A 24,831-nucleotide genomic window follows, 5' to 3' on the forward strand; every position below is an offset into this window, starting at 1 on the left:
CCTCCAAAACTCATTGCAGATGGTTGGTTGGGTCTGCAATAAACAGAGAACATCATCCACGAAAAGTCTAAGGCATAGCATCATACGACCTACCATAACTCTTCAATACAATTTTACTGAATTCAGTAGTCTAGACAGTGGCTATAATGTGAGATCAAAAAGTAATGGGGACAGCTTGCACCCATGGCATGTGTCATTTTCAAAAGCAAAGGGCACCGAGAGATAACCTGCTATGAAGACCTGGGCTCTTGGATATACATAGAGACAGGAAAATATGGAACGCCTCCCGTATGCCTACAGAATCGAGTACCTGCCCCAGCAACCCCTAGCATAAACTATCAAAAGCCTTTCAGCATCAAGGGTGACCAAGGCAATTGCCCCTTCTCCTCTCTCATTTGCAGTCATTGCCAGAAGGACTGTTGTGTAGGTGGGTAACTGTCAAACTACCCTGCACAATTCCTACCAGGGGGAAGGGGGGGACAAAATCAGAGATGGCAATATTTATATTTAGAAGGTTAGATCTGGACCTAGCAGGGTGGCAAACTCCAATGCCAGAAGTTTATAGTCCAAGGGACCAGCAGGAGAGGAAGGGACGTGTGTCCAGGCTTACCTTTTGTGATGATTGTAGTTGTGGCACCATTTTGGGAGACAGGTTTTCGCTATCTTACTCTCCATATCACCTATGGCTCTTTTCTTGCCACTGTGCAATAAATAAGAATCCATCAATCGGGTCCCTCAGGTGTCAGGGACCTAACCATCTCCAAGGCAATAGGGGCGATGTGGAAAAGCAGTAGTATAATGTTCTGGCTGGGGAGCCAGGAACTCGAGAAAGTGCCTCATTGTATAGCAGGGGATCAGGCTTTTTTTTTTTTTGCCTGCCTATAGGGGGAGTTCCTCTGTCACAGCGGGAACAGGCTTTTGCGTGGGTGAAAGGGTCCTTCATTTCCTGCTCATGACAAATTGTGAGCGGGCTTTTTAAGGTGTTTGAGGCGGCTTCCCCTTACCACTCCAACCTGTTCACATCAGGCCTTTCTACCCTCCTGCTGTTGGTGTTGTTCTGCCCTCTTGAGTAGATTGATATAACAGGTAGTATTCCACCTGTGTGTAGTCCCAGTAGAGCCCTTTCCTTGTTACAGTGGTAATCTAGGGGTTCTTAGCCCTTCACTACCCTTGCAGTAGCTTAGGTGCTGGTGGAGTTAGTCCAGATTAAGATGCTTTCCCTACTACAGATGTGATTCTGGCCTAGCACCTTAGCCTACATAGTCATCTTCAGGGCAATAATGTTTTTCAGACCAAGACACAGTGGCGTGCAACGATGTCCTCTTTTAAATGAAATTGGGGGCTACTTCTCTAGTATTCCCTAAAGCAGAATAGCTTTTTGTGTGCTGAAGCCCCCTTTGGGATCTATTTGTTCAGGTTGAAGCTCTGATTAACGCTCCTTCTGTTCCTGCTCCCTTTGTCTCTAGGGAGAGGTCCAGTTCCCTGAAGGTGCTGGATACGGTTCTGCCTCCCTCTTGGCCACCTCCTCACAGCCTTCTTCTGGCGAAGAAATTCCTGCCTTCTCTGAGGGACGCCTTTATTTTAGGCCCTGAGTCTGATTGAACTATCTTCCTGCCATGCAGGATTCCAACCAGGAGTACTGGTCTGTCATGTGGAGCCGCATTTAAACAAGACGCAACAGAGGAGAGAAACAAGGTTTTTCTCTCTGCAGACCTTAGTGACCTACTACTGCCTGACTATAGCTTAGGGGTTAGATCACTGGTCTTGTGAACCAGTGGTTGTGAATGCAGAGATTGCTGGAGTTTTCATCCCTGCAATTGGCTTTCTCACCTTCTCTTGTTCTCCTTGAGTGACATTTAAGTGGTCTGGACAGGCACTAGCAGGAGTACTTTCTCTGAATTGACCTGCTTTGTTTGGTCATCTTTTTTTTTGTATCTTCCCCGTGAGCCAGTGGGGCCTCTGAACCATCCTGGCAATTTCTGTCTTGAGAGGATGGATCTAATGAACTCTTTACATGACTTTGGTTCAGTTCTACTTCTGGTTCAGACATCAGGTTTAGCCACTCTACATTCCGAGTCTTACTTGTTCTTAGAGTGTCTGTCCCTCTTGTTTTCACTAAGTCTCAGAATTGGACCACCAGAGTTCCCTAGCATCCTCCTGTGTTATTGTGAAATGAGCCACTTGCTTGTGACCTCTGGGTAGTCTCTGGCTAGGATCCATGCAAGGCGTGTCATGGTCATATGACCTGTCGAAAACCTTCTTATTCTACACTTCAGTGCTAATCCAGTGCCGGACTTCTGGTTCAGTGGTTACCTCCTCAGTTGTTGCTAGATCCAGGTGCCTCTTCGCCCATTCCCTGCATCATGGGGTTGGTGATAGCTGTGTCTTCCCCTTGTCTGGCCTCATCTCCATGAAAGAAGGCCTCCCATGTCAATTCCTGCTGATCTAACCTGGTTCTGACTTGTGGGTCCTGGGAAGGATGTTCCTCCTTTTTTTCACAGGACATCAAGGCTTCCCTTCCATGTCCATCTTGACATGCCACTTCCTGAATGGGCTCTCTTCCCTCGTGGGTGACCAAATACCATGCTGCCTTCTCTGGGTCATGACTGGCATTCAACCTATTCTGAAGGATGTTCCCTTTGTCCCCAGTTTTCCTGCTCTTCTCATGGATGCAAGCTTCCTGATGGGAATATTTACTTTCCTATCCCTTGATGGCGATCTGTGCGGGCATCCTCTGCTTTGTATCGCTACCCAGGGGTCTTTGCCACATACCTGCCTAAAAATCTCACAATTTGCTATCTTAGCCTCTAAGGGGCATTGATTCCTTATGGCTGCATTCAGGGCTTTCTGATTAATTCTTTCACTCTTTCTGGCAGGATGCCTTTTTCTACATCCTGTGGTCCATTCTGAACCACTGAATTCAGCGCACTGTCAGCTTTCTAACGGTGTATTACACCGCATGTGCCCTGAGGACGTAAAAGGTCCCCTTTAAAGGGATCCTATCATTCAAACACATTTTTTTTCTCACTAACACGTCAGAATAGCCTAAAGAAAGGATACTCTTCTCCTACCTTTTATTGTCTTCTCCGCGCCGCCGTTCGCTTGAAATCCCGGTTTTTGTCGGGATGCAAATGAGTTCTCTCGCAGCTCTGGGGGCGGGCCCCAGCGCTCAACCAGCACTGGGGGCGTCCCCAGTGTTGCCAGAGAACTCTCTCCAGTGCTGCGTCTATCTTCTTCAGGAACGTCCTCTTCACGTGTTTTCTTCCGGTGCAGGCGGTCAAACTTGTAGGCCTCGGGCAGAGCTGACTGCGCATGCCCACAGGCTATTCCAACGTGTTAGTAAGAAAAAAATGTGTTTGAATGATAGGATCCCTTTTAATCTAACCGGCTATATTAGTTTTCAGATATTGGCACATGGAATTATAGTATGAACATATTTGAGCAATTGTATGTAGAGTCACTGATCACAAGCATGAGTATTGTTTGTTTTTTTTCAGCAACATGGGGCGGTTTTCCATATGGTGCATGCATCGTTCTGTCAGGTTCATGCACTGATGGTGAGCCACCACATCAGATATTTGCACATTGTATGTGTGGGGTTACCTGAAAGATAAGAATTATGAAACTAATGTCCACACTGTCAAGTGCGTGGTGTGCCATAAGGTGTTCCTAAACATAAGGCAGGCACAACTTTGTATAGCTGTTGGTTGAAATCACTTCTAGTAATGGATAAGTATGTAATACGTTCACTATCTACATTGCAAAGACCCCGTAGTGTATGATGGCTGTAGTGGGGGTAATAGCCTTGAGGTGTATTTACCTATTATGGTATATGGTGTTTATAATCACTATACTATATCACTGTCTTTGGGATTGTATATATTACAATATATAGATTATTATGCTTGTAGTAGTTGTTTAGGATGTATATTGTATATTGAAATATATAATGGATATACTGCTAATTGTGTTGTATATAATGTGTATAAGATGGTTGTGTGTATGTATACATGATATAACGTGTGTGTATATATTATATCTGTACACACGTATTGTTTTGGGGTGTGTATAGCATACTAAGGCGTAGTTATAGCGGGGTCAGACATTTGAAGAACATTACCTAGCAGGAATCCAGTTGTGTGTGATCAGATGGGGGGGGGGGCTCCTCAACATCTCACCCAATCACCCAGCGGCTGTCTCTGCAGTAAAAGGAGGGAGGGGGTAATGAAGGAGAGGGAAGGGTGGGTTTATAAAGCTGGAGACACTGCACAGCTGAACTGCCTCTGTCTGTCCTTCTATCTGCACATCGCTACTGCTGAGTCTTCTCAACCTGCGCCTCAGAGATGCCAGAGTGCTGGGATGGGGTGAGTACAGGGCGGGGGTCAGGCTCCATTCATTATTTGCTGGCTGCTGTATTTTGGGGTTCACTCAGTTCCTCAAGGTCACACACAGATGTCAATGTCATAACAACAGAGAAGGCATCTGGGGAGATGACAGCCTGGGAAGTCATGTCCTGGTGTTGGGGAGCTGCTGTGCAGACGGCATCCATGAGAATTTGGGACAGTATGTAGTGATACTCAGGCTGTACTGGATGATGGGTGTAACTGTGCAGCAGCCATAGGCACAGCAAAACAAATGTCAAGATGCTGCTGAAATTTGCTGTGTGTGGTGGTCATGAAAGATCATGTGATCTATGAGACTGCACCAGTTATGTTATAGAGGGAGGATTGTGTACAGTATGTAAGGGGGAATAGTGCTCTCTATATTAAAGAAGGATTGTTGTATATTATATATTATAGGTGTACAGTGCAGTATATATTATAGAGACAGGACTGTACACTATGTATTATATAGGGAAGACTATGTACTCTATATTAAAGAGGGAGTATTGTATACTATATATTGTAGGAGCACATTACATTATATAAATATGTATTATAGAGGAAGGCTTGTGTACTGTATATTATAGAGGAAAGACTGCCTACTGCATAATATAGGATATGTAGCATAGATAATAGCGTAAGGGCTGTGTAGTATATACTATAGAAGGAAAAGTGTGTACTGTATAGTAGATAGGGAGGGTTGTACTATGTGCATTATACAGGGAGGGGTGTGTACTGTTTATTACATAGGAAGGGCACTACTGTATATATTATACGGAGGGGCTGTGCACTGTATGTTATAGAGGGAGGGCAATATCGTATGTAGTATACAGAGAATACTGTGTATTATACTGTATGTTTATAGAGATTGGACAGTACTGTATATATTTTTGAGGATTATATATTGTATAATTATAGGAGGACTGTATGATATAATAGAGAGAGAACAGAACTGTATATGTTATAGAGGGAGTATGTTATATTGTCTAATTATAGAAAGAGAGATATACTATATATTATAGAAGGAGGACTGTGTACTATATATTATTGTGAGAACATTGCCTGCTTGTACAGTATAGAGGCGGGACAGTGTACTGTGTATTTAGAGAGAGGACCGTGCATTGTATATTATATGGAGAAGACTGCAGTGTGTTATGCAGAGGAAAGGAGGACTGTAAGATGTGTGATTTTATTTTTTTTTTTTTTAATGTTTAAGTAGTGCATGGATACTCAATCACTTTTAGTTAAGCTCCACAGACCTGGATATGCCATAAGGTAAAGGTCTGAGCTGAACAGTAGCTGAATGTGTCTGGTATTGACAAATGTTAAACCGCACCCAGTCCCACCCATGCTCCCTTTGACTCCGCCCATTCCCTTTGCGCCCCCATACAGTAATAGTGCTCTCCTCTGTGTAAAACACCTCGATGAAGCTTCATTTTTGCCCCTACAGAGTGCAATGTCAACTTTGTGCTCACTCACTTGACATTACACAATATACAGTGCTCAAAAAAATAAAGGGAACACTCAAATAACACAATCTAGATCTGAATGAATGAAATATTCTGATTGAATACTTTGTTCTGTACAAAGTGTGTTGACAACAAAATCACACAAAAATCATCAATGGAAGTCAAATTTATTAACCAATGGAGGCCTGGATTTGGAGTCACCCACACAATTAAAGTGGATAAACACACTACAAGCTGATCCTACTGTGATGTAATGTCCTTAAAATATGTCAAAATGAGGCTCAGTTGTGTGTGTGGCCTCCATGTGCCTGTATGACCTTCCTACAACGCCTGGGCACGCTTCTGATGAGGTTGCGGATGGTCTCCTGAGGGATCTCCTCCTAGACCTGGACTAAAGCATCTGCCAATTCCTGGACAGTCTGTGGTGCAACGTGACGTTAGTGGATGGAGTGAGAACTGATGTCCCAGATGTGCTCAGCCGGATTCAGGTCTGGGGAACGGGCAGGCCAGATCATAGCTTCAATATCTTCATCTTGCAGGAACTGCTGCCACACTCCAATCACATGAGGTCTGGCATTGTCCTGCATTAGGAAGAACCCAGGGCCAACCGCACCAGCATATGGTCTCACAAGGGGTCTGAGGATCTCATCTCGGTACCTAATGGCAGTCAGGCTACCTCTGGCGAGCACATGAAGGGCTGTGCGGCCCTGCAAAGAAATGCCACCCCGCACCATTACTGACGCACTGCCAAACCAGTCATGCTGAAGGATGTTGCAGGCAGCAGATCGCTCTCCATGTTGTCTCCAGACTCTGTCACGTCTGTCACGTGCTCAGTGTCAACCTGCTTTTATCTGTGAAGAGCACAGGGCGCCAGTGGTGAAGTTGCCAATCCTGGAGTTCTATGGTAAATGCCAAGCGCCCTGCACAGTGTTGGGCTTTGAGCACAACCCCCATCTGTGGACATCGGCCCCTCATACCATCCTCATGGAGTCGGTTTCTAACAGTTTGTGCAGACACCTGCACATTTGTGATCTGCTGGAGGTCATTTTGCAGGGTTCTGGCAGTGCTCCTCCTGTTCCTCCTTGCACAAAGGCGGAGGTAGCGGTCCTGCTGCTGGGTTTTTGCCCTCCTACAGCTCCCTCCTGGTCTACTGGCCTGTCTCCTAGTAGCGCCTCCAGCGTGTCACGTTGCACCACAGACTGTCCAGGAGTTGGCAGATGCTTTTTCAAGGTCTGGGAGGAGATCCCTCAGGAGACCATCCGCAACATCATCAGGAGCGTGCCCAGGCATTGTAGGGAGGTCATACCAGCATGTGGAGGCCACACACATTACTGAGCCTCATTTTGACATGTTTTAAGGACATTACATCAAAGTAGGATCAGCCTGTAGTGTGTTTTTTCACTTTAATTTTGTGGGTGACACCAAATCCAGGCCTCCATTGGTTAATAAATTTCATTTCCATTGATGATTTTTGTGTGATTTTTGTCATCACATTCAACTTTGTACAGAACAAAGTATTCAATGAGAATATTTCATTCATTCAGATTTAGGATGTGTTATTTGAGTGTTCCCTTTATTTTTTTTGAGCAGTGTGTAATGCCCCCTAGTGGCTTCCACGTGGCCTAATGTCACCTTCGTCCTCGCACGCAGTATAATTCCCCCATGGTGACGCGCACACAGTAGTATAATGCCTCCATTGTGCCCATACACCGTATAATCCTCCATCAGTGGCACCACACAGTATTATGATGCTTTAGTTTTCCCACATAGTGTAATGCCCCCATGGTGCCCCCTCACAGTATAATGCTCCCTTATTGGTCCCACACAGTAAAATGACCTATGAATAAGGAGGATACTCCGAAAAGCGTCAGCCGGGTGTGATATATTCACATGGTAGGGGGGGTTTCCTCGTTTTTTTCCCTTTCATATGTAATTTTTTCAACAATGTCAAATTAAAAGTTACATCTTATTGGATTTTATGCCTTGCTGGATTCACTTCTGTTTCTGGATATGTACTCTTGCCCCAGCCCAAAAGGGGTTTATGAATCCGCGCAAAGCTTGTTTGGACTGTTTGGAGTCGATTGAAAGAGAGTCTATGGATATCGAGTAAGTGGGCTGTGTGTTTTTTTTTTTCCCCACATGACTTTTTGGGCAACATTTGAGCACCGTTATTATAGAGGGAAGGTCGTACTGTGCATAGTATAAGCCTGGAACAGGACCCATCATCGCTGTCTCCGGAAGATAGTGGTGCTTTCTCTTTGGGAGCTTTTGTCCTTATATGTTCATACTTTACTGACAAATATTCTAATCCTACAGGAACATGATATTGAGACACCTTATGGTTTGCTGCACGTTGTTATACGGGGGACTCCAAAAGGCAATCGTCCGGCAATACTCACCTATCATGATGTTGGCTTAAACCGTAAGTGTCCCTCTCATCATGCCATTTATATAGATTGTGAATGTTCTAGCTAGCCCCTAGAAATCTGATTATTTCAGTACCAGGTAATAGGCTGAAGAATGGTCCACAACATAGACTTTGTCACTCTCAGATGTCAAGGAATCTAGAAGACCAGTGACTCACACTTTCTTTCCTGGGTTGTACAGATGTCCACATTCAGTATCTGATGAAGGAACACTAACAATGCAGCCCAAGCAGGTCACTAATATTATTCATCTGAGCAGAACTAGTAAAACATACTGATCCCTGCTGGTGCTGGGGGTCAGTGGATGCTAGCAAGGGTAAAGCTCACTTTACGGCCCTAGGATTGTCCATTCAAACCTTCATGAAGCTTCTGTCCATGTGGAATGTTGTAGATTGTTTGAGGAGAGTTGGCATGCTGAGACTGGAAGACAGAGTAATGAAGATATTGACAACCATGGAATCAGATGAAAAGTCTGACATCTCCCCAATAGTAGTAAATGGCATCATTAGTTATTTAAGGTACACATGCTTCATATAGTCCTAACTACAGTGTTGTGCAAAGTTACCCCAGTATTATGAAGTTTTAATCTGGGGAGCTGGATAACTGTGGCTCCACATCATTCTGCCCATAATGTAAAAAAGCAAAGTCTTCTCTACTGTAAAATCAACCACACTTCTAAGAGCAGTCACGCTGTGGAATTCTCTTCTGTAAGAAAAGTCAGACTATGGATCTCTCTTCTGTAAGAGCAGTCACACTATGGAGTTCTCTACTGTAAGAACAGTCAAACTAGGGATCCTCTACTGTAAGAGCAGTCACACTATTGAGGTATCTACTGTAAGAGCAGTCACACTATTGAGGTATCTACTGTAAGAGCAGTCACAATATTGAGGTCTCTACTGTAAGAGCAGTCACACTAGGGATCCTCTACTGTAAGAGCAGTCACACTATGGAGTTCTCTACTGTAAGAGCAGTCACACTATGGAGGTCTCTAATTCAAGAGCAGTCACACTATGGAGGTCTCTAATGCAAGAGCAGTCATACTATGGAGGTCTCTATTACAAGGGCATTCACTCTATGGAGCTCTCTACTGTAAGAGCAGACACACTATGGATTCATCTACTGTAAGAGTAGTCACACTATGGAGCTCTCTACAGTAAGAGCAGTCACACTATGGAGCTCTCTACTGTAAGAGCAGTCACACTATGGAGCTCTCTACTGTAAGAGCAGTCACACTATGGACCAGTCTACTGTAAGTGTAGTCACACTATGGAGCTCTCTACTGTAAGAGCAGTCACACTATGGAGTTCTCTTCTGTAAGAGCAGTCACACTATGGAGCTCTCTACTGTAAGAGCAGTCACACTATGGAGCTCTCTACTGTAAGAGCAGACTCACTATGCAGTTCTCTGCTGTAAGAGCAGTCACACTATGGAGTTCTCTGCTGTAAGAGCAGTCACACTGGAGAGTTCTCTGCTGTAAGAGCAGTCACACTATGGAGCTCTATTGTAAGTGCTGTCACACTATAGAACCCTCTATTGTAAGAGTATCACACTATTAAAGTTCTAGCAGTCACATAATGGAATCCCTTCTGTAAGAGCAGTCATACTATGGTGATCTCTACAATAAGAAAGACTTTCTGCTGCTATATATTGAACAAACTCTTGTAGGTATTGTCTGTGAATGTTGGGATGTGGGGTTAGCATATCTTTCTGGGATACACTGCCTACTTCATGCAGATTCCTTTGTTTTTCAGATAAGCTTTGCTTCAACACCTTCTTTAACTATGAAGACATGCAGGAGATCACCAAGCATTTTGTTGTATGTCATGTCGATGCCCCAGGTCAACAGGTGGGAGCTTCCCAGTTTCCCCAGGGGTAGGTAGCTGTACTTCCAGATATTGCCATTTTTCCATTACAACAATTTCCCATCTTAATCCTCTGTTTTTCTAGTTACCAGTATCCCACAATGGAGAACCTGGCAGCCATGTTACCCAGTGTGCTTCAGCACTTTGGGTGAGTTTAACAGCATCAGTCTATAAACTTGTCAGTCTGAGTCATATAATTGTATGTGGCAACCACATAAGCCAAGAGCATGATTGACCATGTACTCAGGACCCCTAATATGTGATCAGATTTCACACACAGGACCTTTAACATGTGATTGGCCATGCACTTAGGATGCCTAATGTGATCAGACCTCACACACAGAACTGTGATCAGATCTTACACACACAGAACTGTGATCAGATCTTACACACACCACAATTATAGACATGGTAACACTTTACTAACATGATGAGATCTCTGTGTTCACAGCTTCCAGACGATCATTGGGATTGGAGTTGGAGCAGGATCCTACGTTCTTGCAAAGTTTGCTGTAAGTCTGTCATAACTGTGATCTGAAGAGTGGAAGATGTAAACCACAAGTAACACTTTAGCGGGGCACCTCCCGCAGGGGTTCATCGTTGATGTCAAATAGATTTGATTTAATCGTATCTTTTCTTATAGCTCATTTTCCCAGAGATGGTGGAAGGATTGGTCCTGGTGAACATTGATCCCAATGGAAAAGGCTGGATTGACTGGGCAGCCTCTAAGGTACAGCAAAAATTATTCAGAGCCAACTAGTCCACATACTAGAACCGCCCTTCCATGCTTCTCATAGTTGGGTACCTGTAACTAAGCCAAATGTTCTAGAAGCCTACCAACAGCATACATGTTCACTGGAGGGAACAGAAAAAAAACCCCACAGCACTCTATAGCATACACTGCGTGGATCATACGAAAACACAGACAAACTGCTGGTGATGTACTCAACTGGTTACTATGTGTTACGGCACCAAACCAGATCCCCCATTGGATATCAAGTACACAATAAAGACTCCAGTTTGGTGCCAAAACGCGTAGTAACTGATAGAGGGTTTAACTGCACTACTTTGGTCCATGCTTCTACATCTATCTGCGACCAGCAAATTTTTGATGTTATGATAACAGCATTGATGTACCTCTGAACCTCCTCAGTAACATATGATTTCCCCAATCCTTCCCACTTACAATAGCTTATGTACTTATATACTGTCACTTTCTCTACACAGCTGTCTGGACTGACAAGTTCTCTCCCTGATACCGTGTTGTCTCATCTCTTTAGTCAGGTACTGTTACTCTATCACACAATAAGCAGCTAATAATATGGCAGCCACTGGTAATCCTGTTCCCTTATGCTGGTAACATCATGTCATCTTCTAGAGGTTGCATTAGAGTGGTCATTCTTCATAGTTGCATGTTACCCCAGTATCTGTGAAAGTGTAGTGTACGCTGTTAGTGATACAGAGGCCCAACTGGCAGTAGTGCCCTCTAGTTGTGACTAGGATTTACTGCAGTTTTTAGCACAGTGTTGCCCTTTGTGATGACTGTCTCTTGCCACAGGAGGAACTGATGAACAACACGGAGCTGGTGCAGAATTATCGCCAGCAGATCAGTAGTTGTGTGAACCAGAACAACCTGCAGCTCTTCTGGAACATGTACAACAGGTGGGGGGCTTCCGTAATGTATACTTGGTTATATAACCAGGGTGAAGTTTCTAATCATATATGTGACATGGCTCCTGGTAGATTACATAAACGTTCATGACAGGCTGTGTTGTACGTATGACTTAGGAATATATTGCTACTTTTATTTTTGGATGTCTTGTATTTCACTATTGATTCTTGTCCTCAGTCGAAGAGACTTGGAAATAAATCGTCCTGGGACTGTCCCAAATGCCAAGACTCTGAAGTAAGTCATTATATATAATACATGACCGGAATGATTTCCAGCAATCCATTTATTTTATAGTAAGAGGCTTTTTGGGCATTGCAATAACATACGATGCATCATACATAAAATATATAGCGATTATTATACAGTGACCGACACAAGATGTACCAAGGTAACAAAGACGTGGAATTCTGTTTCACTATATACTTTCAAATATACCTTATGGAAGACACATCAATAATATAGATTCAAGTGTGAGGCAAATTTATTACAGACGTGAGAGTCTATAGCTACAGTCCTATGAAAAAGTTTGGGCCCCCCTATTAATCTTAATCATTTTTAGTTCTAAATATTTTGGTGTTTGCAACAGCCATTTCAGTTTGATATATCTAATAACTGCTGGACACAGTAATATTTCAGGATTGAAATGAGGTTTATTGTACTAACAGAAAATGTGCAATATGCATTAAACCAAAATTTGACTGGTGCAAAAGTATGGGCACCTCAACAGAAAAGTTACATTAATATTTAGTAGATCCTCCTTTTGCAAAGATAACAGCCTCTAGTCGCTTCCTGTAGCTTTTAATCAGTTCCTGGATGAAGGTATTTTGGACCATTCCTCTTTACAAAACAATTCAAGTTCAGTTAAAGAGGACCTTTCACCATTTTGCTCACAGGCAGTTCTATATACTGCCGGAAAGCTGACAGTGCGCTGAGTTCAGCACACTGTCGGATTTCCTGATCTGGGCCCAGTGTGAAGAGCTTACGGTCCGGTACCGTAGCTCTTCTATGGTCAGAAGGGCGTTTCTGACACTTAGCCAGAGACGTCCTTCTTCACAGCACAGCCAATCGCGCTGTGCTGTGAGAGCCGGGAGGAACGCCCCCTCCGTCTGCTCGCAGTACTCGTCCATAGACGAGCATTATCAGGGAGGGAGGGGGGAGTTCCTCCTTGCTCACACTGTACAGCGCGATTGGCTGTGCTGTGAAGAAGGACGTCTCTGGCTAAGTGTCAGAAACGCCCTTCTGACCATAGAAGAGCTACGGTACCGGACCGTAAGCTCTTCACACTGGGCCCAGATCGGGAAATCCGACAGTGTGCTGAACTCAGTGCACTGTCAGCTTTCCGGCAGTATATAGAACTGCCTATGGGCAAAATGGTGAAAGGTCCTCTTTAAGTTTGATGGTCGCCGAGCATGGACAGCCCGCTCTCAAATGATCAGAAAACAAAGATTGTTCAACATAGTTGTTCAGGGGAAGGATACAAAAAGTTGTCTCAGAGATTTAACCTGTCAGTTTCTACTGTGAGGAACATAGTAAGGAAATGGAAGACCACAGGGACAGTTCTTGTTAAGCCCACAAGTGGCAGGCCAAGAAAAATATCAGAAAGGCAGAGAAGAAGAATGGTGAGAACAGTCAAGGACAATCCACAGACCACCTCCAAAGAGCTGCAGCATCATCTTGCTGCAGATGGTGTCACTGTGCATCGGTCAACCATACAGCGCACTTTGCACAAGGTGAAGCTGTATGGGAGAGTGATGAGAAAGAAGCCGTTTCTGCAAGCACGCCACAGAGTCGCCTGAGGTATGCAAAAGCACATTTGTACAAGCCAGCTTCATTTTGGAAGAAGGTCCTGTGGACTGATGAAACAAAGATTGAGTTGTTTGGTCATACAAAAAGGCGTTATGCATGGCGTCCAAAAAAAACAGCATTTCAAGAAAAACACTTGCTACCCACTGTAAAATTTGGTGAAGGTTCCATCATGCTTTGGAGCTGTGTGGCCAATGCCGGCACCGGGAATCTTGTTAAAGTTGAGGGTCGCTTGAATTCCACTCAGAATCAGCAGATTCTTGAGAATAATGTTCAAGAATCAGTGACGAAGTTGAAGTTACGCCGGGGATGGATATTTCAGCAAGACAATGATCCAAAACACCGCTCCAAATCGACTCCGGCATTCATGCAGAGGAACAATTACAATGTTCTGGAATGGCCATCCCAGTCCCCAGACCTGAATATCATCGACCATCTGTGGGATGATTGGAAGCGGGCTGTCCATGCTCGGCGACCATCAAACTTAACTGAACTTGAATTGTTTTGTAAAGAGGAATGGTCCAAAATACCTTCATCCAGGATCCAGAAACTGATTAAAAGCTACAGGAAGCGACTAGAGGCAAAAGGAGGATCTACTAAATATTAATGTCACTTTTCTGTTGAGGTGCCCATACTTTTGCACCAGTCAAATTTTGGTTTAATGCATAATGCACATTTTCTGTTAGTACAATAAACCTCATTTCAATCCTGAAATATTACTGTGTCCATCAGTTATTAGATATATCAAACTGAAATGGCTGCTGCAAACACCAAAATATTTAGAACTAAGAACGATTAAGATTAATAGGGATGCCCAAACTTTTTCATAGGACTGTACCAGTGAGGGGTCTACAGCTTTGCTTCCATTTAACTTCTGATGGAACTTGTTTTTCTTGTCTTCTCTCAGGGCTCCAGTGATGCTGGTTGTTGGAGATAATTCCCCGGCTGAAGACAGCGTGGTTTGTACCAGTGTTTTTCTGTAGCTGACATGTGATGTTCTGGTTAGATCTTAAAGGGAACCTATCAGGTCAGCATGGGACACTAAATCACGAACATCTCCCTATGGCCATGTGTTTACTGTCCAATATAGACCTTTAGCAATGCCATCCGTTTCTGTGTTAAAAAGCAAACATTTATACTTAACAAGGCGTGAGTCCAATGAGTCTCATTGGACCTGCACACCTGCTTCACTGGGCATGTTCTCGAGGTCTGGCGCACGCGCAGTGAATCCTAGGTATGCTTCTCTGGCTTCATTGTAGAACTGTATTGGTGCCAGGAGGATAGGAGCAAGTACAGGTAAGTATAAAGTTTTTTATTTTTATCGTGGTCATGGGTAAAAAAAAAAATTATGAACATAAAAAAAAGAACTAGGTAGAACACTAAACCTTGCCCATAAGGACATATGAGTGGTTTAGTGTCCCAAATCACACTGATAGGTTCCCATTAACAATTAAAATGCTGATCACTTCCATCACCCTGTAGCATGAATTACCAGATCCCAATTAAATGACTGTATTGTTGACACCTAGATTGAAGTGATCTGGTAGATGTCTTCTAAGGTAGTTTCAAATGTTCTGTACTGTATAATACAGGGCTTCTCAAACTTTTTGGACTCATGACTCAACAGCAAACAAATATTGCCATAGAGTGCCAAACAAATGCCATTGTATTGTACACATAATACTATTATCAGTGCCAACCAAATACCAAAGTGACGTGCCAAAAACTACTTCTCAGCCCATCAAGGCCAAAGAAGTACCACTGTACAGCACAACATACAGTATATGTGCAGAATTGCCTCCCAAACCCTCCCCTCTAATCGCAGGTTCATCTTTCCTCTTTTAGCCCATTGGGATCAGAATTCTCTCTATATATCTATCCACCTTCTCAACATGCAAAAAATCATTCCTCCATTCCACACCTCCAACTCTGTCATGAACACCCTGACAGCAAAGAGAAGGGGATGAGAGAAGATCCTCTTGTCTCCAGTAGCAGTCTATGATGCTTCTGATCTCAGACTAGAACATATGGGCCTTGTAGCACAGGATTCTTTGTATCAAATCCAGCCAAAAATGATATCTGCAAGAGTTACTCCCTGTGTTATCGTTGGTTTCCTCTGGGCACTCCAGTCTCATCCCACACTCCGTAGACATACTGATCGGGAATTTAGATTGTGAGCCTTTCTTAGGACATAAATAATAATAATTCAATCTGTAGACTTTAGCTGAACTGCTTCCAGGTAAGGGACCCGTGGAGTTATGATGATGATGTCATCACAGTTCCTTCTATTTTTCTAGCCAAATTGACTACAGTGATGATGCAAGGTCAACTGGCAAGGCCTGCCTCGTAGTTTGAGGAGCACTGGTATAATAATTGATCTTCTCATGTTTAGTATATATAGATTTAATGCTGTCTGTATTGAGATTTTTAGAATCAGCTTGTTTCTCTTAAATATTACTTGTTGCTTCTCCTTACCTGACTTTATTTAACTTACAGGTTGAATGTAACGCTAAACTTGATCCAACAACCACAACATTCCTGAAGGTACTGTGACCCATCCGCGAAATTTTGAGGCGGCCAAGATTTATGTCCCTTTCTTGTATGTGGCCTTCTCTCCTTGTGTCTGGTCTTTTCTTGTGCCGGGGATCCTTTTATGTATGTGACCCCACCTTCTTGTCTATGTTCTCCTTTCTTTATATTTGGTCTCCTCTTGCCTCTGATCCCCTCACTTTTTATGTGGCCTTTCCGCCCTCTTGTGCCTGGTCCCCTTTTTTGTGAGGACTCCTTGCCCTCTAGTCGATTGTCTCCCTTGGTTGTATGTAGCCTCCTCTTTCTTGTGTCTACTCTATTTGTATGCTGCTTCTTCTTCTCTTGTTGGCTTTCCTATCTTTGTAGGCCTGTTCTCACCCCGTAGTTTGGTTCTAATCTATCCTTAGTTGTCAGACCATCCTAACCCTACATTCAGAGATAGCATGAATGGTTAGAGCTGTATCAGTTGTTGAGGACGGGAGCCCAACAATAATGTGTTACTTTAGCCACAGTCCAGTCTTTTCTCAATACTTTATTAATTCTGCTCATCTTACATGTTGTCTCATACAGATGGCAGATTCTGGAGGACTTCCACAGGTCACCCAGGTATCTATGATCTCATTCTGCTTAACATGATTCAGCCTTGGTACTTCCATATCTCCACCTGCTTGTGTACCCCGTGTTTTGTATATACAGTGCCTGCAAGTAGTATTCAACCCCCTGCAGATTTAGCAGGTTTACACATTCGGAATTAACTAGGCATTGTGACATTTGGACTGTAGATCAGCCTGGAAGTGTGAAATGCACTGCAGCAAAAAAGAATGTTATTTCTTTGTTTAATTTTTTTTTAAATTGTAAAAAGTTTATTCAGAGGGTCATTTATTATTCAACCCCTCAAACCACCAGAATTCTGTTTGGTTCCCATAAAGTATTAAGAAGTAGTTCAGGCACAAAGAACAATGAGCTTCACATGTTTGGATTAATTATCTCTTTTTCCAGCCTTTTCTGACTATTTAAGACCCTCCCCAAACTTGTGAACAGCACTCATACATGGTCAACATGGGAAAGACAAAGGAGCATTCCAAGGCCATCAGAGACAAGATCGTGGAGGGTCACAAGGCTGGCAAGGGGTACAAAACCCTTTCCAAGGACTTAGGCCTACCTGTCTCGACTGTTGGGAGCATCATCTGGAAGTGGAAGGGTTATGGAACTACTGTTAGCCTTCCATGGCCTGGACAGCCTTTGAAAGTTTCCTCCCGTGCCGAGGACAGGCTTGTCCAAAGAGTCAAGGCTAACCCAAGGACAACAAGGAAGGAGCTCCGGGAAGATCTCATGGCAGTGGGGACATTGGTTTCAGTCAATACCATAAGTAACGTACTCCACCGCAATGGTCTCTGTTCCAGACGAGCCCGTAAGGTACCTTTACTTTCAAAGCGTCATGTCAAGGCTCGTCTACAGTTTGCTCATGATCACTTGGAGGACTCTGAGACAGACTGGTTCAAGGTTCTCTGGTCTGATGAGACCAAGATCGAGATCTTTGGTGTCAACCACACACGTGACGTTTGGAGACTGGATGGCACTGCATACGACCCCAAGAATACCATCCCTACAGTCAAGCATGGTGGTGGCATCATCATGCTGTGGGGCTGCTTCTCAGCCAAGGGGCCTGGCCATCTGGTCCACATCCATGGGAAGATGGATAACACGGCCTACCTGGAGATTTTGGCCAAGAACCTCCACTCCTCCATCAAGGATCTTAAGATGGGTCGTCATTTCATCTTCCAACAAGACAACGACCCAAAGCACACAGCCAAGAAAACCAAGGCCTGGTTCAAGAGGGAAAAAATCAAGGTGTTGCAGTGGCCTAGTCAGTCTCCTGACCTTAACCCAATTGAAAACTTGTAGAAGGAGCTCAAGATTAAAGTCCACATGAGACACCCAAAGAACCTAGATAACTTGGAGAAGATCTGCATGGAGGAGTGGGCCAAGATAACTCCAGAGACCTGTGCCGGCCTGATCAGTTCTTATAAAAGACGATTATTAGCTGTAATTGCAAACAAGGGTTATTCCACAATATATTAAACCTAGGGGTTGAATAATAATTGACCCACACTTTTATGTTTAAAATTTATTAAAATTTTACTGAGCAACATAACTTTTTGGTTTGTAAGATTTATGCATCTGTTAATAAATCCTGCTCTTGTTTGAAGTTTGAAGGCTCTAACTTATTTGCATCTTATCAAACCTGCTAAATCTGCAGGGGGTTGAATACTACTTGTAGGCACTGTATCTGCTTCAGTTATTTATATAAGGTTCTGCTGTACACTTGTGAGAGCAATGGGTGCAGAACCATCAATAGAGAGGCTTCTGTTGGATTCAGTAATTGTTATTATGCGGCCTAGGACCAGTCATACTGCTGGTGCTTGTGGGGACACAATCTTTGGTGCTAAGACACCACTTTATTCCACAGAACATTGTATAGCTATCTAATTTTATATACCTGGGTGATACAGGCATGTGATCAACAGAAACATGGAAAAGCAGGATAATGCATGGGAAGCCTAGGGTTGGTTCCTCCACTCCACCTCCCAGGAGCATAGTCACTGACCTTTTTGCCCAGAACATGTCTCCTATAATGGTTTTGCACCATCCTCATTCTTCCTCATCAGTGGACACTCATGCTTTTCTTCACAATTGTGATGTCATGTCTGTAAATAGCAATAGTGATACCGTGGCTCATTTCTGTTTACAGCCTGGGAAGCTGACAGAAGCTTTCAAATATTTTCTTCAAGGAATGGGATACAGTAAGTGCAGCTCTGCCAGATGGCGGCCCTCGTTGTTTGGGTCTTTGGTGGGTGGCTTCCCCTAGCATGTGGGTCTCTGAAGGGTGGCGGTTCCTGGCATATACGGTTTCTGGTGGGTGGTGGACCCTAGATATGGGATCTTGAAGATTGATGGCCTCTGGTGTGTAGAGTCTCTAGAGGGTGGCGGCCACTGGCGTGTCTGTCTCCACAGGATGGCTGTGTCAGGATGTATTTCACTGGTCGTATGAGGATGATCCTCTTGGTCTCTGTCTCCTCAGTTTGTATTTGCATTGTACACTTCATGTGTCTCAAGAGTTTTTCTGTGTGTCTGTTGTTCCCACTTTGTCTCTTTCTTTGTGCACACTTAGACTTCACTCCACCTGTGGCTAAGAAATCTCTGATTAACCCCCTGTATTCTCTTTATGGTGATGACATTTTGGTACCTGTTGTCTCAATGTCACATTTCTATGTCTTCTCCTTTCCTCATCACCTACCACTGGACTCTTCACACCCTTCCCTTGGTTCCTTCCTCTTCCTTTCCTCGTCTTTTTTCCTCTCAGTTGCCTCCCTGAAGGATCGGAGACAGAGTGCCAGCGCAGGTATCCCATCACACCGTATGCCGAATGCGTTGACTCCCTGTATAGATTGCATGTTCCTCAGCCCGCTGTGTACCACCTCTGAATGCTCTGCCTGGGCTGCTCTCCCCTCCCAGTGACTGGGTATTCCAGCTGCTCTGTGCTCTCCAGTGCCAGACGACTTTCTGCATTTCTGCTTATGTCACACACTCTCCATCAGCTTACTCCATAAATGTGTAGAAGGAAATGGAAGGCTAAAACAACACCTGCAGGTTCCACATGACCACATCTCGAGACACTCTCAGATCATGAAAGCACAATTGAAGCAAAGCTAAGGCTTTCTACACATCAGGTTGTGGGGCAACATTACACTGTAGGTATATTTTTCCACTGCATGTCCTAACGGTATAGTTCTACACTATACAGGGGCAAATGTTGTCCACAGTCTGATGTGCTAAATAAGTATGGATGTACAGAACTGAAGCTAAAGTTAGCTGTGGGTAAAATGCAAAGTAAGAAGGCGTTCACAAATAGAAGTGTTAATAGTTTATTTTGGTCAATTAATAAAATGTAAAGTGAATGAACAAAATCTAAATGAAATCCATATTTGTTGTGACCTTCCTTTACCTTTGACACCATCAAATCTTCTAGGTATACTTGTACACAGTTTTTGGCTGAACTCTGCAGTGAGGTTGGAAACATCTTGGAGAACTAACCACAGGTTTGCGGCACTTGCTCAATTCCTTCTGTCTCTTCATGTGACCCCAGGCAGACTGGAGGAGGATGAGATCAGGGTTCACTTCCAGGAGTCCTCCTTCACAGGACGGTCACACTAAGTATTGATATGATTTAGATTTTTCTTTTGTTCATTCACTTAAATTAATTTTTTGTCAATTAACACTTCAATTTTTGAAAGCATTCATGCCTAAAATCTTGTATATACATATGCCACATTGTTTTGTTTTTTATCTTGCCATCTGAATAAGAAAGTACAACAGATGCCAGAAGAACACAGTCTCCTCAACTGGCATGGGTATAGGAAGTATCTCGTGGCACACTTGCTGACTATTCATACTGAATGTTGCCAGCACACTTGTAATTTGGCACATTGGGTCTGCTTAGCCTGTCTTAAATCCATTGCCCCTTTATGTGGCCTTATTCTCATTAGGTGCTAGCACATTACTCCATGTAAAAAGTATAATGTTCTGCAAACTGTATAAGGATGAATCATTTGTTCATTCCTATGGAGTAGTAATGATATTGGGCAGCGATCAGGAACTAACGCAGCTAGGGATGTCTGTTTCAGATCACTGCCTGCTCATTCAGCCTGTGTAAAGGTGCCTGATGCTGGATGATCAGTTTGGTGAATATTCAGGCTGTCTAGTCCAAGTGTATACCACATATTATTTGGTTTACATCAACATTTTGCTTAAACCAGGCTCCAATCTTTGCAAGTCACAATGCCCCCACAATTGGTGCTATGAATTTCTGCAGGTAAACTATCTTTTCATCTTTAATTTGTGAGTTATTAGCAAATAAAAGACAAGGGAAATTCAGTTCTGTTACATCTAATTGTATCCGCTACAAAACATGCAGATACTACCAAAGATATGTTACTTAATGAGCAGAAGCCTACATGGGAATATTCTTTCAGAGAATCCCTCTTCTAAGCTATTGTCGTTGAGGCTTTGCTGTGGAGTATATGCTGCACATGACACTGCTTCCAGAGGTCACTGAGAACTGGGATAAGTTCTGATGTTTCTTACCTCGTCTGGAACTTAATGCAGAAGACAACAGACTTACACAGACAAGTGCTCCAATTCCCAGTGGTAGCCTGCTGCTTGGCCAAAGAGTATGGGGGTCATAGTTCCACCTCCTGCACCTCAGTTCCCAGTGCTTTCCCATACTCCTGCATGGGAGGTTGACACCTTAAGCATATTCCTTTTATCAGATCCACCCTGTAACCAGTATTGAGTAGTTTTTGATGGCAGACAATGCTTAACCTTAGATTTGTTTTTTTGTGACTGTCCAGTAGCCGATCCAGAATTTGATTTGTTTACTATTGTTTGCTCTCATAGTGCCCTCAGCCAGTATGACCCGACTTGCCCGATCTCGCACAGCATCCCTCACCAGCGCCAGTTCTGTGGATGGAAGTCGCCCCAGGCCTTGTACTCAGTCGGAAAGCAGTGAAGGCATTGGTCAGATTAACCACACCATGGAAGTGTCCTGCTGAAGAACCCTGGAGAAGCACCTTACTCCCTATTTACCCCTCTTCTTGCCCACTCATTACCCATCTCTTCTTTACTGGTTTTTCTTCCTGCACCCCACCCCTTTAAACAGCGTCTGGCGTTTTTTGGGGATCCAAATACCAGAGTGGCAGTAGTTAATCATCATCTGGTGTGTGCTCTTTCCGCTCCCCTGTGACTTGATGTAAGACGGGGGTAACGGCAGATAGTGATTGGATCAGCAGTGGTGACTGTGAAGGGGGGGGGGTACCTGGTTCAGTGGTAGCAAGTCTTCCTCTGGCTGCAGTCAAGTAGACTTCTGGCTGCAAGCGATGGGAAGGACTTTATTGTAGCCAAACTAAATTTGGCCCACCTTTGGAAATACATAGTGCGGAAGGTCATGATTCATTCACCATCTCAACTGTGGTGTAGAATAGTGGCCGATATCGAGTCATTATGTCAAATTTATATAAAAGGAGGAGATAACTGGAGGTATTGTAATAACCCAATAAAGGCAAAAAGCCCATACAGATGTCATGGTTGACTATAGGAGATCCTGTAGAGATGATCTGGATAAGTGTAGGAGATTCTAAAGAGATGATCTAAAGGACTGTAAGATCCTATAGGGCTTATCTGGATGACTGATGGGGATTCTATAGAGAACTGATCTGGATTGATGTAGGGGACCTTTCAAGGTGACGTGAATGCCTGTAAAGGATTCTATAAAGATGACCTGGATGACTGTAGGGCATCCTGTATATCTATTGATCTATCATGTGATAAGCACAGGGTGTAACTTGTGGGTTTAGATGCCATTCCAGGTTGTAGCAGGAAATCCTTAAGGCTTCTCTATTGACATTTGAGTGAGGCTCAGCTATAAGACATGTCCTGTTCTGGTGAATGTTTGTGAGAGGAGTGGAGTGTGTGATGGGCCCATCCCTGTGTACATCAAACCAATCTTCTGTTTTAAAATTGCGTCCTGTCTCCCGCGTTCCATTATCTTGATGTTGCCCTTACCCCATCTGCGTCTTCTGCCAGTCTCTCCATCCATGGTTGTGAGGCATCGCTCCCTGGTTACTGTGACCTGGAGGGTAATGAATCCCGTTTGTGTGCACAGTGACTCTGTATTCATATATGTTCTAGTTACGGATCTGTCTTTTGTGGCAGTGGATGCTTGTAGCTGCATTTAAGCCATCAGTAAAAATACTTCATGATAGTAAGGGATGAATTCAACAAACCTCAATAAAATAGTAAATCTGCGCAGTGTGTAGTGTCTGAAGTCACTCTGCTTGGGGAACACCTATCACCAGATTACTCTGCAAAGCACCATGAGTGGTCGTCAAAGGGAAGATTTCCCATTAGTCAATGGTACGATACAGTATAAATCTTGCAAATTCTTCACTTTGTCACTTTGTGCATTCCTTCTCGGGGCAACACAAAATATCACTGTAGCACACTAGTTGTGCTGGCATGAAAAGGTGGCATCTCTTCATATCACTATTACATCTATATAAAGGAGTTGTCCAGGCCTACTCTCTTGCCCAGTCTGACATTATGCTTTAAAAATATATAACTGGTTTGGTAAGACAACCATCCTGAGCCCTGCAAAAATCATTCATGGGTCCTGTTCAAATTAATGGACAATACAAGCAGAGTGGAAGATTGTTGCCTCAGCAAACTGAGCACACGACATACAGTTGTGACTGTCCAGTCCCAGTGTGATGCAGCAGTTGTGCATCCACTCACTGTTACATAACTGGCTTTGGGCTACTTTGAGTGTGTTGCGGTCCCCTTTTCACCCCTGAAGCGCTATATAGGGACCTGCTTTTTGTTGAAGGGGAACACCTTGTCTTTACCTCTAGTAGTAGTCCCAGTGTAGATGAAAGCAGACTCTGGTGGGTTGAGAGACAACAGGCAGTAAGGAAGGCATGTAGTCTGGGTGCAGGCTGAGGTCTGGGCTGGTGGAGTACATTAGCAATTGGAGAATCAATAGCAGAAGTTTGTGGATCAGGTAATTTAAGCACAGTTGGAATTTATTGTGTATGTCCGAGGAGTTAGTTTTGGTGTCTGATTTGCCAATTATTCTGTCAATCAGGCGGTTTTAGGGTAGAGCAGACAAGAGGGTGTAACTCTGAACACTGACATCGTTCACATCTGAGCTCAAAATTGCATCCCTTTGTCTGCTCCTGCCTGAGACCACCCACTTAATTGTAGAGAGCCTTAATAAGCATATTAGGCACCAAACCTAACAGCACTGATTGCTCAGGATGTGTGGGGCTTATATTAAAAAAATTCAAACCCCATCAGAATCAGTGGATTGGTGACTATTACAGGTAAAAAAAAAAACCTGAAGTTGTCAGAGGTGGTGAAGAGTCCGTATGCGCAGCCACCGCAGAAGAAGGATGATATGGAACAGTATGATGGAGCCTGTATGTAACCTGGCAGCCATGACCCACCTGGAGGAGCAAGATACCAGTGGTAAAGGACTGGCACTACAGTCATGGCCAAAAGTTTTGAGAATGACACAAATATTACATTTTCACATGATCTGCCGCCCTCTGGTTTTTATGTGTGTTTGTCAGATGTTTTTATCACATACAGAAATATAATTGCAATCATATTATGAGTAACAAAAGCTTATATTGACAGAATGAGTTAATGCAGCAAGTTAATATTTGCAGTGTTGACCCTTCTTCTTCAGGACCTCTGCAATTGTCCCTGGCATGCTCTCAATCAACTTCTGGACCAAATCCTGACTGATAGCAGTCCATTCTTGCACAATCAATGCTTGCATTTTGTCAGAATTTGTAGGTTTTTGTTTGTCCACCCGTCTCTTTATGATTGACCACAAGTTCTCAATGGGATTAAGATCTGGGGAGTTTCCAGGCCATGGACCCAAAATCTCTATGTTTTGTTCCCTGAGCCATTTAGTTATCACCTTTGCTTTATGGCAAGGTGCTCCATCATGCTGGAAAAGGCATTGTTGATCCCCAAACTGCTCTTGGACGGTTGGGAGAAGTTGATCTTGGAGGACATTCTGGTACCATTCTTTATTCATGGCTGTGTTTTTAGGCAAGACTGTGA

At 43.7% G+C, this 24,831-nt stretch overlaps 1 protein-coding gene across 7 annotated transcripts in view; it reads left to right on the forward strand.

The window, feature by feature from the left end:
- NDRG4 (NDRG family member 4) overlaps positions 1 to 23,006 on the forward strand; it is a 51,767-nt gene extending 28,761 nt beyond the window's left edge. For 3 of the 7 annotated variants that reach the window (XM_075282236.1, XM_075282232.1, XM_075282231.1), the window contains exons 4-17: positions 8,168 to 8,273; positions 10,029 to 10,149; positions 10,225 to 10,287; positions 10,591 to 10,651; positions 10,783 to 10,869; positions 11,367 to 11,423; positions 11,698 to 11,801; positions 11,989 to 12,045; positions 14,522 to 14,573; positions 16,111 to 16,158; positions 16,714 to 16,749; positions 18,896 to 18,947; positions 19,508 to 19,546; positions 21,601 to 23,006. In XM_075282236.1, coding sequence (XP_075138337.1) covers positions 8,168 to 8,273; positions 10,029 to 10,149; positions 10,225 to 10,287; positions 10,591 to 10,651; positions 10,783 to 10,869; positions 11,367 to 11,423; positions 11,698 to 11,801; positions 11,989 to 12,045; positions 14,522 to 14,573; positions 16,111 to 16,158; positions 16,714 to 16,749; positions 18,896 to 18,947; positions 19,508 to 19,546; positions 21,601 to 21,755 — 1,038 coding nt within the window. In that variant the 3' untranslated portion in view covers positions 21,756 to 23,006. Of the gene's footprint in view, positions 1 to 4,225; positions 4,365 to 8,167; positions 8,274 to 10,028; positions 10,150 to 10,224; positions 10,288 to 10,590; positions 10,652 to 10,782; positions 10,870 to 11,366; positions 11,424 to 11,697; positions 11,802 to 11,988; positions 12,046 to 14,521; positions 14,574 to 16,110; positions 16,159 to 16,713; positions 16,750 to 18,895; positions 18,948 to 19,507; positions 19,547 to 21,600 lie in introns of those variants that run through there. The other 4 variants (XM_075282234.1, XM_075282233.1, XM_075282237.1 and 1 more) reach the window with 3 other exon arrangements.
- Positions 23,007 to 24,831: the final 1,825 nt, after the last annotated feature.

This window comes from Leptodactylus fuscus, chromosome 7 (assembly GCF_031893055.1).
Source record: "Leptodactylus fuscus isolate aLepFus1 chromosome 7, aLepFus1.hap2, whole genome shotgun sequence".
In the NCBI taxonomy this organism is placed as follows: domain Eukaryota; kingdom Metazoa; phylum Chordata; class Amphibia; order Anura; family Leptodactylidae; genus Leptodactylus; species Leptodactylus fuscus.